General features: G+C 36.4%; 1 protein-coding gene across 1 annotated transcript in view; it reads left to right on the plus strand.

Moving 5' to 3' along the window:
• The window catches only part of IARS2 (isoleucyl-tRNA synthetase 2, mitochondrial), a 30,838-nt gene continuing 12,723 nt past the window's right edge, over nt 1–18,115 (plus strand). The window contains exons 1-12 of the mRNA XM_019639611.1: nt 1–367; nt 1,624–1,746; nt 2,775–2,934; nt 3,792–3,940; nt 4,030–4,079; nt 4,159–4,268; nt 4,351–4,441; nt 4,757–4,872; nt 6,194–6,363; nt 7,254–7,344; nt 8,632–8,783; nt 11,173–11,333. Coding sequence (XP_019495156.1) covers nt 101–367; nt 1,624–1,746; nt 2,775–2,934; nt 3,792–3,940; nt 4,030–4,079; nt 4,159–4,268; nt 4,351–4,441; nt 4,757–4,872; nt 6,194–6,363; nt 7,254–7,344; nt 8,632–8,783; nt 11,173–11,333 — 1,640 coding nt within the window. The 5' untranslated portion in view covers nt 1–100. The remainder of the gene's footprint in view (nt 368–1,623; nt 1,747–2,774; nt 2,935–3,791; nt 3,941–4,029; nt 4,080–4,158; nt 4,269–4,350; nt 4,442–4,756; nt 4,873–6,193; nt 6,364–7,253; nt 7,345–8,631; nt 8,784–11,172; nt 11,334–18,115) is intronic.

The following is an 18,115-nucleotide window of genomic DNA, read 5'->3' on the forward strand; positions in this document are numbered from 1 at the left end:
CGAGGCGTGCAGGGGTGTTTTTGTGTGTGGTCCCTGTTAGTGAGATCCCAGGCGGGAGCCGAGGATCCGGCTGCCCGGGGGGAGGTGGGGTTGGCCCGCCATGCGTTGGGAGCTGCGCCCTCGCGGGCCGGGGCCAGCGGCCCTGGCTGTGGCCTGGAATCTGTGGGGGCCGCTCCGCCTTCCCTGTCGCCCGGGGTGGCGTGGGATGACGAGGGGGCTTTTGGTGCGCCCGATTACCGGGGCCAGTAACCAGTTGCAGAACTCGAGTAGCGGCCGGTATCGGGACACAGTGCTGCTGCCCCAGACCACCTTCCCCATGAAACTGCTGGGCCGCCAGCAGCCCGACACGGAGCTGGAGATCCAGCAGGTACGGGCCCCGCCTCTGCGCCGCATGGGGACTCCGCGGGGAAACCGGCCCGCCCGGGAGCCGGCTGGTACTGGGCCACGGACTCCAGGCTCCCTTGGGCAGGGCGTGTTGTGACCAGATCAGTGGAAACCATCTGCTTCCCTCAGGTTTGATTGACTGAACACTTAAACCCGTAGGTAAGTCCCTAAGTGGTTGCAGGTTCCAGAGCAGAGTATTCACAGGGAAACTAGCGATGCTCGGGTAGCAGCAGCACGTATTAAATGTGAGTCCCATTTTTAGCTTAGGCAAAACAGATCGAGTGTGGATAACATTCCAAGTGGCTTGTAAAAAGTAAATGAACATGTGCACAAAGAAATAGCTCGATTACGAGGACAGTGGAGGCTTACCTGTGGTAGTAGTAGGTCTGTAGTTGGAATTATGACTTGTTTGCAGGATAAAGTAGCGGTACTTCCTTTCTCTGCGTGCTCTTCCTAAATTAGGCGTCGGTCTCCTGTTTTAGACTGAACTTTCTAAGGGTAGAGAGTCACTTGTTAACTTCTCTAATTCTAGAGTCTTTAAAACCCCTGACATTGAGGATATATGGGTTAAGCAGATATGTTAGCTTCAATGTTACGACAGTTATCAGAGTTCTATATTCAAACCTAATTTTTAAAAGTACCTTAAACATTTTTTTTTCCTTTAATCCAGTACCTTCTGTATGCCAGGAACTGACAGCTTCAAATGTTTTCTCGTTCATCTTTACACCAAATGGATAGTAACTTTTTTTTCAAGTAAGGGAGCACGCCCATTAGGGCAGAGTGACTTGGCCAAGGTCACACTGCAGGTGACTGAAGGGGGGTGAGATTGCACTGAGTGTTGTTACAGATTTAGAGAGTCACCAGGGTTTAGATCAAAGGATGGCAAGAATTTGATATGAGTGGGTGGGGTTGGGTAACCTGGGGGTCCTTTAGCATGGCTGGACTGAAGAGTGGAGGGATGGCGAGTGCTGAGAGACTGCTCAAGAATTCAATGGTACTAACCCTTTGTAGGGTCACTTTTTAAAGAGCTTAGACTTTAATCTGAAGTCCATGGGTAAGCTATTTATTGAAAGACTGAAAGTAGGGTCCTCAGCTGGGCATTTTGGAAACCTCACCATTTGTATTTTAGAGTTGACAACGTTGGAACGAGGTGAGAAATAAGTGCTGGCTGTTCTTTATGGTACGATACAGGAGTATATACGTATATGATATTCAGACATGATTGTTCTTTTAAAACAGAAATGTGGATTTTCAGAACTTTATTCATGGCAAAGAGAAAGAAAAGTTAAGACGGAATTTTGTCTTCATGATGGACCTCCTTATGCAAATGGTGACCCTCACGTTGGACACGCTTTAAATAAGGTAATTATAATTAAGTCTCTAAAACTTGAGGGAAACCCGTTATTGAAAATCACTTTAGGGCCGGCCAAGTGGCTCAGTTGGTTAAGAGCTCGCTCAAGAGTTTGAGCTCTGAGCAACAGCGATTCGATGCCCGGCCCGAGCTGAGCAGCCGCTGAGCTGCCAACAGGTAGCAGGATGGCTCAGCTAAAAAAAAAAAAAAGAAAATCACTTTATGGAAGAGTGTATTCTAATACTATGGCAACTATGTAAATTTATATTGATGCGTAAAACTGGAATGTCTTCATCGAAAGCAGCAGTAAACCGTTTTAGTACTGCATGAAATAAACTTTTGGACTATTGCACTGTAGGCGGGGAAGAAGGAAATTGAGCTTGGAGCCAATTCTATCTTTGCCTCTGGTCTTCCATTTTATAATGGTAATATGTTCTTAAATCAGGCTCTGCTGCCCTCTAGTACCTAAATGAACTAAGAAAGGTAAATCAGTTATAGACCTATACCTAATATACCTAGAAGAGGCCTACTGTTCTATAAGAGTTTTGGTAATGACAGAAAGTGTTTAACTATGATATTCAGTACTCTTTGAGTGCATTATGAATTCTGCATTGATTCTATAATATTTCTTAGCTAAATGTAAATAATATTGAATTACGTTAATAATTTTCATAAGAGTAAAGCAAATTTGTAATTGACTGGTTTTTAGAAGGTAAAAATTATTTCTTAAACAAGTAGTATGGGCTGCTTATTTGCATATTCCAACTTTACAACAAATTAATAATTTTGGGCATAATGTTTTTCACTTTGAAGTCTTTTGTTTTTTTATTTCTTTTGGGGATGTAAATGACATTTTAAAACTTCAAATATCTGTTATTCCTGTACTTATGTAGAACTTGAATTGGGAGATTTAATAGGTTATTCTATATAAATCCTTTTAAAATTGGGCTTTCTGTGTTTTAAAATGATATTGAGAAGATAATATAAATTGTTGGATACATGCCTTAGGTATGAGCGATGATTATCATTTTCTTTGTAGATTTTGAAAGATATAGCCAATCGATACCATATGATGAGAGGTTCCAAAATACATTATGTGCCCGGCTGGGATTGTCATGGGTTACCCATTGAAATAAAAGTATTATCAGAACTTGGTGGAAAAGCTCAGAATCTTTCAGCTGTGGAAATTAGAGAGAAAGGTAAGTCATCTCTGTTTCTGGTTCTAAATGATATTTGTAAACACTGGTTGCTTGGAAAAGTCTGTGCTTTATGAAAGATATATTCAGTTGCACAATATATTTCTTTGTTGTTGTTGTAATGAGATCTGTGGGAAACCACTGTGTGTCACAGAAAACTCAGATTTTGTTTGACCTTTGTGAGAACTTATGTTCAGAGATTGAAGGAAAGATTTGTAAGCATTTCCAAGTACATTTTTCAGTTCTTTAGTCTTCATATGTTGTGAAATTATTATTTTGGTCAATGTTTTTGTTTACTTTCCTGGCGAGGGCTTGTTGACCTATGTCAGGTGATAAAAACAAAAGTACATTGTAAAATGCAAATATATTTTAAGTTAATCTATTTGATTCTTTAGTAGTTTGGGTCAGAGAGGAATCTTCTTATATATTAAACTATTGTATATTTGGATATGATTGTGAAGATTTTTTAACTTCTTTGTGAAACATCTTATTATTAGCTTAGACTGAAGGTACTGATTAATTTTTTTTGTGTATAATGAAATCATTATTCTGTTCTTAAAAAATAATGAAGAATAATTTTTCTAGTTTATGTTTTCTAAATGTAAGTTCATTGTATAAAGCCTGGAAAATATAGAAGATGGTAACATATATATTAGCTTTTGAAATTCCAGTTAATTTTAGAATTTGAACACCTTTGAAAATAATTTTCCTGTTAAATAAACTTTATGGTCTGAACTGTGTATAATATCTGCATTTAGAGAGATACGCGCTAAACCATATTTACTGGTTTTGAAAACCAATAAGTTGAATTTACTGGTTTTCAAAAACATTTTTTCTTCATTTTTTTTTCTTTTTTTTAGCTAGATCATTTGCTAAAGCAGCAATTGAGAAACAAAGATCAGCCTTTATTCGTTGGGGAGTAATGGCAGATTGGAATAATTGCTACTATACCTTTGATGGAAAATATGAGGCCAAACAGTTGAGAATTTTCTACCAAATGTATGATAAGGTAATGAAGTCCTTTTTCCTTCAAGTGTGTTAAATTATATGTCAGAAAATTCAAGCTTTCATGTAATTAATATCTTTGTCTTTTTATAGGGCTTGATTTATCGATCTTACAAACCTGTGTTTTGGTCTCCGTCATCGAGGTACTTAGTGTTTTTGATAGTTAAAGGAGAAATTTTGTAAGGCCTCCAAATACTTATGTCTAATATTTTTAAACCTTAGGACCGCATTAGCTGAAGCGGAACTTGAATATAATCCCGAGCACGTCAGTCGCTCAATATATGTAAAATTCCCTTTCTTGAAGCCTTCTCCTAAGTTGGCATCTCTTATAGGTATGATTTATTCATTGCCTGAGTTTATTGAAGTTATGGAATTGTAACTCTTGCTAACATATTTGAAATTTTATTTTCACAGATGGTTCATCTCCTATTAGTTTTATAGTCTGGACCACACAGCCTTGGACAATTCCAGCCAATCAGGCTGTATGTTATATGCCAGATGCAAAGTAGGTATATTATTGCATTTTTTTTTGTTTTATCCACAAATAGGATTAATTCCATCAGTATTATTTTGAATTTATTTTATCATTATCCTCTTAAAAGATAGTGAGCTATAATTATGTTCACATAGATTTTATTAAGCTTTAGATGATTCCATTTAAGACCTTGTTCCCACCTTTTTTGGAAAATGAAACAAATGTAAGGGAAAATAGCACTTTCTTGATTTTGTAGTTAGCATTTACAGCGTTTTACATCATTTTAGACAAACTGTGGCTTTTCTTTTTCACTGTTAGTAATTTTCTCCGAAAATTCTATTTTAGGTATGCTGTTGTGAAGTGTTCCGGATCTGGAGACCTCTACATCCTGGCTGCAGATAAAGTAACGTCTGTTGCTTCGACTTTGAAAACATCATTTGAGGTTATTTCGACATTTTCAGGTGAAGATTTATAATATTCTTACCATCACAGTCATAAAAATATTGGGCTGATTTGAGTTCAGTACTTTGCTGAACATTGCTCATTCTGAATCAAAATAGATATGGCCTCTCCTTTTCTGGAATATATTTTATATTGATTATACTAAAGGAGTATATATATATATATATATATATATATATATATATATATATATAAACAAAGGCACAACAGATAAAAAAATATTTCTGGCAAACATCCAATGTAAAATTGTAGAATGTAGAATGTACAAATATACTTTAAAATTTTTATCCAAAATTAAATTGCTAAAAATTGTTATCTGATTTAATCCAATGAGCAAGGAAAGAAGTAAATATATTTATTTTTGGTATGTGATTTTAATAAGGAAATTGAATAAATCCTGAAAATTATTTGAAAGACAGTGCTTCTCTCGAAAGAATGCTCAGTAAGCTCTAATTCAGGATTGGGTTTGAAATATAACTATGGAAATCTAGGGAAGTTGAAAATCACCTTTGATCCTTAGGGATGACATATCTTTGAGTTTCTTACTAAAAAAAAAAAAAAAAAAAACAGTTTCACATGAATGAGATACTGCCAAAAGGAAAGACCGCCTAGCGAAATAAGGAATCCTTCTAAATGGCATCAGTTCAGATACAAACCAATTAGAATTTGAAACAGTCTCCACAAAAATAAAAAGGTTTTATGTCAGAGGCAGGGAAGGAGCTACAGAATGTTTAACATTTAATATCATATGGTCCTTATTGATGCGATAGGTGAGTTAGAGGATCCAGTATATTCTTTACTCCACACCCCCTCCCATCTCTTTTTTTAAGTGCCGATTTTAATATTATAGACTTCATCAACAAGTTAGGTGTTACGGAAGTTGAATGGCACCCTCACGAGGATTTTGAAAGTATTAAAGTTAAATTTAAGATAATTTATCCAAATTGCATCATTGTTTTAGATGATTACTCTGCAGGGAACTGTTAGGTTGCCGTTTTGAGCCACCACTATTCAGAGGAGTATCTATCCTCCTCATCCCTGGCAAAATAGGCAGGTGACAACTAGCTGACTGTTTATTAAAGTGGCAGGAATGTTCAACAGCTCAAATGGAGTACATTAGTATGGGGTGGGTTTTCTTTCCAGAAAATAATGTACTGTTTCTGATTAATTTAGACATCACGGAACAAGTAAAAGGGGAAGCCAGGATACTAGACCCGGCTCCTTTCTGTTCCAGATTCTGATCTTTTCACCTGAGCTCTATTGCTGTTTTAAGGACTGCCATATAAAAGGATTCTTAATTGTGGTTTTCTTTCCCCACAGGTGCAGATTTGGAAAATGGAACTTGTGCGCATCCTTTAATGCCTGATAAAGTCTCTCCTCTTTTACCTGCAAATCACGTGACCATGACAAAAGGAACAGGGCTGGTTCACACAGCCCCGGCTCATGGCATGGAAGACTACAGCATAGCTTCCCAGCACAACCTGCCCACGGTACTTTTTTTTATTCTTCTAATTATTGCTTTTGTAGAATTAAAGTGATAAACCTAACCCCTTTATGTTTTGATAATAAACAGTCATTTTTGTCATCATAATTGTGAAATGCTTACGTTTGTGCAATACCCTAAAGTCTCATTAATGCATTCTAATTGAGAAAGATTTCTGGAATGAACCCAATTATTAGCACAAAGTTAAAGAATATGTATTAAGGGCCGGCCGAGTGGCTCAGTTGGTTAAGAATTCGCTCAAGACTGCAAGCTCTGAACAACAGGGTCGCCGGTTCAATTCCCAGCCTGAGCTGAGCTGCCAACAGGTGGTAGGATGGCGCAGCTAAAAAAAAAAAAAAGAATATGTATAAAAATTGAAGAATGTATATTAAATGGGAGCAGTTTTTTTCTTTCAAGTATTAAGTCACATAGACAATTACTTTTAGCCCCTGAAAACTGGCATGTGGATTTTATTAGTTTTACTAGTTGAAAAGAATAGTTATTTTTTTAAAAAACTAAACAGTCCTCTCTAAACTTATTTTATACACGTCAGGTACTTAGCAAATTTTTCCATTAAGTTGTAGGCGAGTCTCAGTCATCGCAATGTATGTACATTGTCATAGATCTGTAAATTAAAAGAGACCAAATTAAAGATGTTTTTAGTATATTTTACTTTTTGTTATTAAACTTAAGGTATATGCTTTAATAAGACATTTTGCCTTTGGTGATTTAAATGTATAAATTTACAAATTCCTTTTAATTGAAAACAAGTTCCCACATTTTCAATGTAGTGAAAGATTAGTCTATACTGAGGGGTTTTATATATATTGGTTAGCCAGATATTGTTATAAGATGAAATGTCTTGATACTTGACTTGTTCAAAATGACACTTTGTAGGATTGTTTGGTGGATGAAGATGGGGTTTTCACAGCTGTGGCTGGTCCTGACCTTCACAACAAGGCCGTCCTTGAAGAGGGAACAGATGTTGGTAAGTATTGTCTATGTTGATATCATAAATCTATTTTTTCTCGAAAAGCAGCCAGTAGTAACTTTTACTAGCTATTCTCCCATCTTATACTTTCAACAGAAACAACCAGCTAAAATTACATATTATTTTGTCACATGGTTTGAAATAGTTTGGGACCCTTTCATCTTTTGCTTTGAAAGTTGCTCTGTTTAAGCAGCTCAGGATAGTCAGCAGGGAATGATGTTACTCAGAACTACAGAGATAACCATCAGCAGTATTGGTTTTGTGGAGGCTAAAATCCAGCCTGGGGCAAGGAGTTGACTGTGAATCAGACATTGCGGGCTCCTTTTATAACTTTGTAAATCACTGACCCACATGACATGGTTTACATATTATTATTATGATCTTGGAGGTTCTCCAGTCTTAAGTTGTCTTTCTGCCTTTCTGTTATTATGGATCCTGGGACCAGGTACTATGAAAACCTTTCTTTGCCCACACTGAAGATTAAGGCTAACGGTGTAGTACTTTCCCAGGGCTACTGTAACAAGTTAGCATGAATCTGTGGCTTGAAACAACAGTTCTGGAGGCCGGAAGTCTGAAATCGGTGTGGGCAGGGCCGTGCTCCCCCTGAAAGCTCTGTGGAAGAATCCTTCCTGCCTCTTTCGAGCTTCTGGTGGCTCCTGGTAACCCTTGGTTTCTAAACCACTCCTTGGTTTGTCGCTGTGGGGTTCCAGTCGCTGCCTCCATTGTCACATGTCCTTCTTTGCTCTCTTGTGTGTCCCTGCGTCCTCTCCTTTTATAAGGACACCAGTCACTGGATTTAGGACCCACTCTAATCCAGTGTGACCTCATTGTCTTGATTGTACCTACAAAGACCCTATTTCCAAATAAGGTCACATTGCCATGTACTAGGGGTTAGGACTTGAACGTATCTTTTTTTCGGGGACCAAATTTAACCCACTGTTTCTGGTTTCTTCTGGAATACCTGGAGACTATTTTAAGAGGCATGGTATGAAAGATTATGACTCGATTTTGAACGTAGAGTTCTAACTATACCCTGTTCATCTTTGAAGTGAAGAGCCATGGGAGTGGCATAATTTGGATTCTGACTAAGGTTTTACAGTCATGCATTTTTTGCCAGGAGATTCCCAGATTATGCCTTCGATACTGGTAGGTGGCCACTCTTACCGACTGGCACTTATTGATCCAGATTTAGTACACGCCCTGGCAGGTTAGAGAATTACTAGGATTTTCATAGTACTTTTTAATTATGTCTAACGTAAATTGTTAATTGATTTTTTTTTAAAGTTATAAAGATGCTTCAGGCTGCAAAGACTTTGTTGAAAGAGGAAAAGGTGGTACACAGCTATCCCTATGACTGGAGGACCAAGAAACCAGTGGTGATTCGTGCCAGCAAGCAGTGGTTTGTCAATATCACCGATCTGAAGGCTACAGCCAAGGTATAAAAGGCATCCTACTACCAGGCATGGGTTTCCATCTCCTCTGTGGAAGGGTTGGCTATGAGGTCGAGGTGGGTTTGGGGAATAGAAAGGGTTGCCCATAAACGAGTAGAATTTTAGATCTGGGAGGTCCTTAGATTTCCATTCCTTCATTATACACGTGCGGAAAATCAGGCTTCAAGGGGTTGAGTGACTTGCCCAAATTTCCTTCCCAGTGGAGTGAAAGCATAGAATTAGGACAGAACTGAGTTTAGGAGGTTGTTTAACCCTCTCAGAGTCTGTGTCCTCATCTACGTAAAGGTGGTAATAATGGCTACCTCATGGAGTAAGTGGATAAACGTTTCCAGAACAGTAGTCTGGCACATAAGCAGTCAAAAAATGCTTTTAAAATGCTTTGCTTCCTTCAGATTGAAATTGAAACCCATGTGAAAAGTTGTTGCTTTGTGTTAATACTTCATAACTGATGTGCTACATATTAATATTTGAGCTCTTTCATTCAGTATGTGTGTATATTAGCATGTGTATCTCACAAACAACTTGATTCTGTTGAATGAAAGGGCTCAAATATATATATTTATTAACCAGGCTGAACATACAGACATTTTGCTTTATAGCTTTTGTCTAACATATTACCATATTTTGTAATATGTTCATTTGTTGGCCTGGCAGTTTGGAACCCATGCCAAAGCTACGTGTAGCAATTTACATTTTCTGTGTTTCTGTGGAGTTGACAGCTGTGATACGGACTGGTTTTTGGTTTTTACATTCCTATGAACCCTATTTTCCTTACTTGTAAATGTTAAAATTTGTAACCGTGAGCTCTGGAAAGATGGCATCAGAACATCCAAGTCTGATGTAATGTATATGCTGAAGCCAAGTATTTTGTTAATGTCTTTATAGACTATTTTCGATTGCTCTTCGCAGAAATAGAGAGTATAGTGATGTACTGCTATATTTCTATCACCCGACTTCAACAATCATCAACTTCTGGCCAATTTTGTTTTTATCTACCCTCCTCCTATCATTCACTTTTTACTCCCTACCCATTTGATTATTTGGAAGCAAATTTTAGGCATTATTTCTTCCATAAATACTTCAGCATGTATTACTGAATAATAAAGAATCTTCAAAACATAATTCCAATGCCATTATCACCACCTGAAAAAGTAATCGTTATTCCTTAACAAAATCAAATACTCATCAGTATTCCCATTTCATGGCTTGCGATGTTGCCATTCTGCCAGTAGGTGGTGCTACAAATGGGCTTTTTTAGGGGGGCGGGTCTGGTAGTTCATGTAAGTGAACTAAACATGAAACTGAAAATATAAAAATGCTCTTATTAATGAACAGAGAGGTTAAAAAACACAATGAAGTTAACATACTTTGGCCTTTTTTGAGCTTTTTAACCAAACATTTTTGGTATATAATGTATCTTTTGGTAACAGAAAAATGAAATGAAATAAAATGCTAGTAGTTTACAACTTGTGGAGTGGAAGGAGGGAGGGTTCTTGAGAGATTGTAAGTGAGTAACTTGTTTTGAGAAAATGTTTTTGTTTTAAACCATTCTGTGTAAAGTTAGGTTATATTACAATCCTTATTTTTCAACCAATGACAGCTTATTTTTTAAAGCATTTTTTAATTTTTATTTTTATTATTTTATTTATTTATTTATTTATTTTTTAAAGACTTTTATTGGGGAATTGGGGGAAGGGAAACAGACAAGCTGCTGTCCCTTTGCTCCTCAGTCCAGCTGTGGAGGACGTTGCTTCACTCGCCCAAGTTGGCACCATCATTGCGCTCTTCCCTGGTGAGGCAGATCAGTTGCCGGCTTCTGGACGGCTGCTCACGCTGGCTGCTGGCTACACACAGTAGCCCATGGCAACCCACCTGCCATCGCTGGCGACTCACGGCAGCCCAGCTCCAGGNGAGGGCAGTGTCACTGGCCCTCATATGTGGGATCCGAACCGGGGCCCTCTGGCGTCCCAAGTCAGATCTTAACCAACGCGCCACTCGGCCAGCCCCTTAAAGCATTTTTTAAACAAATGTTAAAGCAAGTTTGAATTGATTTTCAATTGTAGTTTAATGAAGTATAACACTGCCTACTAAACTTATTACCAGTTTTGACCTAGGGTGCTTTGAAATTAGTATAAAATCTTTTGTCACATCCTCTAAAGGTGACGCCTGCTTTTGATGTTATTTATTAGGTCCTTTGCGGCCCTGTTTTAACTTTGCTCTGGAATCTAGTTTTTTTTTCTGGGGAGATGGCTGGGGGGATATGTGAATGAGTATAAACATCTGAAATAAAGAACTATATTAGGATAAATAGTGACAGTTGTAGAAAATTTGTTCTGCTTTCTCTCACTGGACTTGATTTGTGAATCAATTGCAGGACTTGTTAAAAAAAGTGAATTTTATTCCTGGATCAGCCCTGAATGCCATGGTTGAAATGATGGACAGGCGGCCATACTGGTGTATATCGAGGCAAAGAGTTTGGGGTGTTCCAATTCCTGTGTTTCATCATAAGACAAAAGATGAATTCTTGATCAACAGGTAGAACTCTTTCTAAAATTTTTCAACCTTTTAAAGCAAGTTGTGTATTCTTGAAAAATGGAAAAATAGTGGACTTTTGAGAGCTGATATGTTACATAAAACAGTCTAAAATGATGTTTTGTGGGAGGGAGTTAAAAATGTAAATTTCAAAAAGATCCTTTGATATGATTGAAATGTTAACAACTATGTTTTTTTCAGTATTGATACTTAGAAGCAAAGACTTTTTTTTTTAAATGAGAATTCTTTGTTCTGTGAGCCTAGCATTTTGCTAGAATAAGGTATTAGGAATCCAAAGGTGAATAGTATTTAGTGGGGGAATCCCGGTGTGTCGTTTTTCTTTTGGAATTAGAGTCACTCTCTTATTCTGAGTCTACTCTGCCTTTCAGTAGAAATGTTATTACGTAATTGTTTAGATGGTTTAAAATTTAAGAAACTATAACATATTTAAATGTATAAAATTACATTTATTTTAGCGATGATTGCATTTCCACCTTTTTTTCCTTAACTTTTTTTTTTTAAGATTTTTATTGGGGAATTGGGGGGATGGGAACTTTTTTTTTTTTAATTTGCAAAAATAATACGTGGACATAGTAAATAGTTCAGAGTAGAAAAGCTTATACAGTGACAAGAAAATTTTTCTTAATCCAGACATTGGACCCTTTGAAGCAGTGAACAAGCTGACATGGTCCCTGTTCTTAATGAGATGATAGTCTAGCTAGTTTATCTTCTCGTAAATTAGGGAGGCTTCCAGTATTGTTGCTGTAACTAACAGATGTGTAAAGGGGAATAGGGGAATTTTAATCACTCATCTTAGGAATACATCCTAGGTTTTCATTTCGTTGGAGTAATTTTGTTTTCATTTGGTTAATGGAATTTTGACTAAATTATGTTGCAACACGAGTAAGGAGTTTGAGCGCGTTTTGCTAAGTATTTTCCCATTTCATTCGTTGAGAATCCAGTGAGGTTTTTGAGGGCATGGAGACCATCAAGTAATGGGGACTTGAAGACAATGTAGACATAGAGTTCAGTGTCCCTACCTAGGGTTTGTTATCATTTTTTAAAAAGTTTCTATTTTTCATTGTCAGCAGTATCAGTATTTCGTTAGGTGGTACTTTTATGAAAGCATATATTTAGAGTTTTTTTAAGTGTTTGATTACAGTGGGGTCTTTTTGTTTGTTTTGTTTTATGGCTTATAACCACATATTAGGTAGTACTTAGTGTCCTTTGTGTGAAAGATCCTTTTCAGTTTGAAAAATGGGTTGTATCACTCTTCCGCTGTGTCACTACCTCTCTGGTAATCTGACCCTTGATGGCAGTTTGGCTCAGAGGGAAGAACTAGAGGCCACACCTTGCGCAAATAATGAAACAGCTCATTTGCTTCTTCACAGAGGATGTGGTTTTGGGTAGAGCCTTGTGGATTAGGTAGGAAATTGGGGGCAGTATTGGCATCAGCAGGAGCTGAGAACCTGGAGTGGGGAAGGCATCGCATCCGTAGAGGAGCCATAATGGGCTGTAGGGTAGAAGGGGAATTTCAGAAAGATAAACTCTAAGATAGATTGGTCTGGCAAATTGTAGTGAGACCTGAATTCTAGGTTAAGGAATTGAAGGTTTTTAGTGGGCATGGAGCATACGAGTATGTTTTAGGAAAGCAAACTCGATTCTAGTGACCAGTAAGTCATTGTAAGCCTATTTCAATTCTGTAACCATTTGGAGCCAAGGTGCTTATCCTAAGTATTGTCGCTCATTTTTTTTTAAATTGAACGCTTGATCAGATATAAACTGCTAATGTCTCCAAACCTGTATTAAGAATTAAAATGAAGATAAATTTACACAAGTATTGTTTAAAATTCCACCCTGGAGAATTTTCTTTTAAGGAATGTTTATAGGCCACGGTCATTGTTTCACATTCTTTTCAGTATTAAGAGAACAAGTTTTTTAGGGCATTTCCTTGAATTGATAGAGGGAGACCATATGTATATATATTAGGAAGCAGAGCAAACTGGTTCATTTGACCATTATTTAATCAGGACAGCAAAATGGCACATAGGCTGATTGATCTACTTAAGCTAGGTGAAATAAATGTTAGCTTTACTAGAAAAACACAAGCAGATATTCATTAGGTACCATTTATGTTTTATTTATAGTTGATACATAGCGCTGTTACAGGTTCTTGTATTGTTCGCACGGTATTAGTTGGTTTCTGATTTTGAAGCAGAGATATACAGAATATTGGCCTATAGAAATGACAGACACTCTTAGCCATATCGTCTGTCAATTCATAGGTCATTGTCCTGTACACCATTTGTTAGTTCACGACTTGGCCCCGTACACACAGGGCAGGGGAGATTGAAGAAAGAGTCAGACCACTCCAGATGGGTAGGTGACAGGTTTAATAGGCAAGGCAGCGTCACTTACGAGACTTGTCTTAGGCGGCCACCAGATGAGTAGATCTCTGCACCTGCCTGCCAGAATCTTAAAAGTGTGTGCTAGAGACCTTCAGTCCCGTGACCATCCAGATGGTCTCAACACCACCTTACTCTCTCAAGGCTGTCACATTGGGCAGCTTCTAGTAGTGGGAAAGCCAGCCGAAGAACGCACATTCCAAGGACAAGGGACGGGTGAAGAGCTTTCGAATGCCTGGGTCAGCCACTCGAGGGTCAGCTAGCTGCTGGGCACGTCCCGCGTGACCCTCCTCCAACACCATTTCTTTATGTTGACTCATCATCTTCCGTTGTTGGGTCTTTTATGGGACATAAGACTTGATTTAAGAAAATGGATGTTAATTCCTAATTATGTATCACATTTTTGAAGATAGCATGAAACGTTCTCTTTTTTCCTTATTTACATGAGACTCCATGATTTTCGTCTTTGGATATGCTTTTCTGTTGAAGCGAGTTGGTAACCATCAAAAGTAACAACATCTCCACTGGAAATTGATACACAGTCCACATGGAGTTGCTGTTACACTTGATAATGCCATTCAGTATGTTAAGAGCCCTTCAGCTTTTCTTGATGAAAGCCTATAAATCTCTTACGTATACTTAGCATTCATAGAAGAAATCTTCATTTATTTCATGTTGGAAATAAGTTTAGAGACTGGCATATTTGAAATGCTAATGTTTAATTTTGATTTGAATTAATGTTCTCATTGGCACTTTATATTCATTATTTGTATTTTTCTCAAGAAATGATTCCATTTCTGTCTTTATCATCATCGATCATTTTCTGAATCTGTAATCTAATGCCATTATAATTTAGGTGGAAATCTATTCCTAGTTAATAAAGACAAAATAAGTACTTTTTAGCATAAAAAAGATAAAATATAGAAACACTTGCTGTCTAGGAAGGAAAAGAAGTCGTTAGGTAAATTTCTTTCATTTCAGATGTTCTAATTAATTTAACAATAGCTACAGTTAACATGCACTTAGGGAACTTAGCTCCTGATTCCTGGATATTATGAGAAGTTTACTAGAAACAAGCAAGAAATTTCCAGTGTAACTTGAGTGTACACTTTAGCTATCTCAGTCTTTTGCTCAGATTAATAATGACCTTTGGATGAAAAAAAATTTATAATACTCATTAAATAAAGAAAAGCTTCTTCAAAATTGTTTCCTGTCACCTTTAAAAGTATAGCCTTAAATTAAAAATAGTGTCCTCCTCAAATTTCATTGTATTAAATTTAGTAAATAAATATAAAACATATAGCCTCTTACCTTATTCTTATTCCAGTAACTTGCACAAGAAAAGTCTTACAGTCCTTAATAGTTTTGCTCTTATAAAGACAAAACTCAGGAAACACTGGCATGAGAGCAACAGTTTCTTCATTACCTAGTACTCCTAATGCTGCTTCATTTCCAGTAGCGCGCTAAATAAGCTCTCAGCCTAGTTGATATCAAAGTCCAGAATGATTGGTTGGTATTATAGCTGCACGTATTACCTAGTGGGTTTTCACTGATTGAAACAGAAGGGCACGTAGTGCATTATGTTTAGATAAGACTCTTGCGTAAAGTACAAAGTTTTATGATGGACTTATTGCTTTATGAAATACAGCATTAAAATGGAAGCATAGAGATTATGTAGTGATAAGTGGTTTCACCCACTTATCAAGTGTAATTTATACTGATCTTTAGGTTATAAGTTAACTATCTGTGTTAAGTATAGGATATCATTAACAAGATAATGGAAGAAAATTCTTAAATTTCAAAAGACAGATGTTGACTTCTTCTATTTTTTTCTGAAGAATAATTAATATCACCAAGAAATGCCTATAAAATTGTTTTAAAAAATTTTGATGCATGATCTCAGTTTTGTTATAAAAAATTACACTTCTAAGTATTTATCCTAGGGAAATAAGATGTCTCACACTAAAGATATACATGGAAGGATACCTAATAACAGATATTTATAAAGGAACATAATGCTATGAAATAGAAGAAATAATTTTAGTCAATTTTGAAAGAATGAATTCACAGCCATTAAAAATGGTAGCTCAGCTCTTAATGGTTGCCTCGTTTCCCTGTGTATGAAAATCAAATAAATGTAGCCCGTCCAATATTTGCCTATTTCTAGTTTTTGCTGCAGTGCTATCATGAGTATCTTTTGAGCACTTGTGCCTTTACTTGTATTTTTTCCCAAATTATCTTTTCAGATTTTGGACATTAAATGTATCCTTATTTGGAATCCAGCAAACCTCGGAGTTTGTAGGGGGTGTGTGTGTGTTTATTTTTATTGCAAGTGTTATTTTTAAAAACTCTTTTGTTTTAAAATTTTTCATTTTAAAAATTAAGTAATATACTTGTCAAAGATCTCAAAATAGTACTGAGAAAATGTAGCCATTAAAACTTGAATTTTGGTTTGACTAGAGGTGGTTGACCAAACGTGGTGGGGAAGTTGCCTTAATAACATGCTGGCTGCAAAATTAGGATCTTTCTTTGTTGTTTGGTATTTTTAGTTATAGACTTAGTAAGATACTTGAGTATAGTTCAGTAATACTTAAAATATAGTACTATATCTTCATTGAATTATCTGCTGTATAAAAAAAGAACTCAGTCTCATTCGAGTTGAATTTGGCATTCGAAAATACATGTAAGAGCATCTACACTTATAAGTTACAGTTGTAAGTTCCTGACCAACATATTAGGACTTCTTTTTGTAAGAATAAAACTTTTCACGCGGCCTGTTTCCTCACAGCTTTTCCCAGTGTTCATAGAAACTGAAGCTTAGAAACCTGATACAACGTATTCCTGTCAGCATCTAACAAGTGCAGGTAGACTGGTCTCGTACTTGGTACTTGTTCTGTCAACACTAATCCGAGACTCCCTGGTGCCCTGCCGTCACCTCTGGGTCACGGTTCATTAGCACGGGCAATAAGAATCTTTTTGCCTTTGCTTAGCAAACCGAGAGACAGAGACGAGGGATATGAGTTCACAGTTACAGTGGTTACAATTAGAGAGGCTGAATGGAGAAGTCAGAACGGCTTTGAACCATGATTTAGGAGACGCAGTCTCAGGCCTGGCTTTCACTGCGTTACTTGCTTAGGTTCATGATTGTTAAGGAATCCGGAAGCACGGAACAGTTTTTATCTGTCTAGAGTTACTAAGTAGGTTTTTCTGTGAAGCCAGTTAGAGTGCTTGGAAAGTGCTTTGGAAAGTGTAATGTGTGGTGTATACATAAATGCTTTTATTTTGATTAATACATAGTAATATCTGTCCTAACATTTCTACCTTATTTCCTAAATTAATATGAAATTTGAACCATTTGCTTTTACTTTTTTATTATTTTTTTATCTGTTTATTTCTAACACATTTAAGACAGTTTTGCTATTTTATTTTACTGTTTACCTAAAATTGCAATTAATGATAATATTGTAAAAATAAAAAGGCAGAACGACACTCATCTTTAGAATCATTCTTTTTGATGAAAATTTCCTACTTGGTATGAATAGCATATCTACTGTAATTGTGTATGATAAATGTATTTTGCTAGTGTATCTCTCTTTTTTTGGTTCCTTTGGTGTAATAGCATTAGGTCTAGTGTAGTAACATTAGGTTTATTCAGATTTTCTATTATAGTATATTCATATTTTCTTAACTGATAAAGTGTTCTGTGCAAACTGCATGAAATAGTAATAAGTAACTAAATATTGGCATATAATTAGCTAGTGATTGCACCAAGTTTTTATGGTCTCATCACAAAAGTTTATCTTTACTGTTAAAGTCCATCTAAAATGTGTGATTGTATTAGAAATATGGACTTGTGCCCATTTTAACATTCTTGTTATTTATAATTTCTTCAAAATAGGTGTTGGTAGCATTATACTTTTCAATCTATACTTCATAGGATACAAGTTTAATGATAATTTGCTATGGTAAGGTATTTCAAATTTTCAATGTGTAGAGTATATTTAATTAATAATGGGTACATTTGATTTTTGCTTCCCACAACAGTTTTTTTTTTTATAAACACTTCAGTTTATCTGTGACTTATCAGACCCAGAGAGGTTAAATGATTTGCTCAATGTAATCATGATTAATGAGCAGATCCAGAATGAGAATTTACAGCTTTTTCCTGTGCATTCATCTTTCCATTTTCATCGATTCACGGACCTACAGTTATTAATGGAGTTTGGTAAAGAGGATAATACAAAAGTTGGTTTTAGTATGTGTATTTTAACTAATTTAAATGTTAACATGGGTATATGTTTTGGTAATTGATTGACAAAATTAACTGTCAAAAATTTCTCTGACTTCAGAGAATCAGTTTGAATTATAACTAATGATTAC

This window comes from Hipposideros armiger, unplaced genomic scaffold, assembly GCF_001890085.2.
Source record: "Hipposideros armiger isolate ML-2016 unplaced genomic scaffold, ASM189008v1 scaffold_45, whole genome shotgun sequence".
Taxonomy (NCBI): Eukaryota; Metazoa; Chordata; class Mammalia; order Chiroptera; family Hipposideridae; genus Hipposideros; species Hipposideros armiger.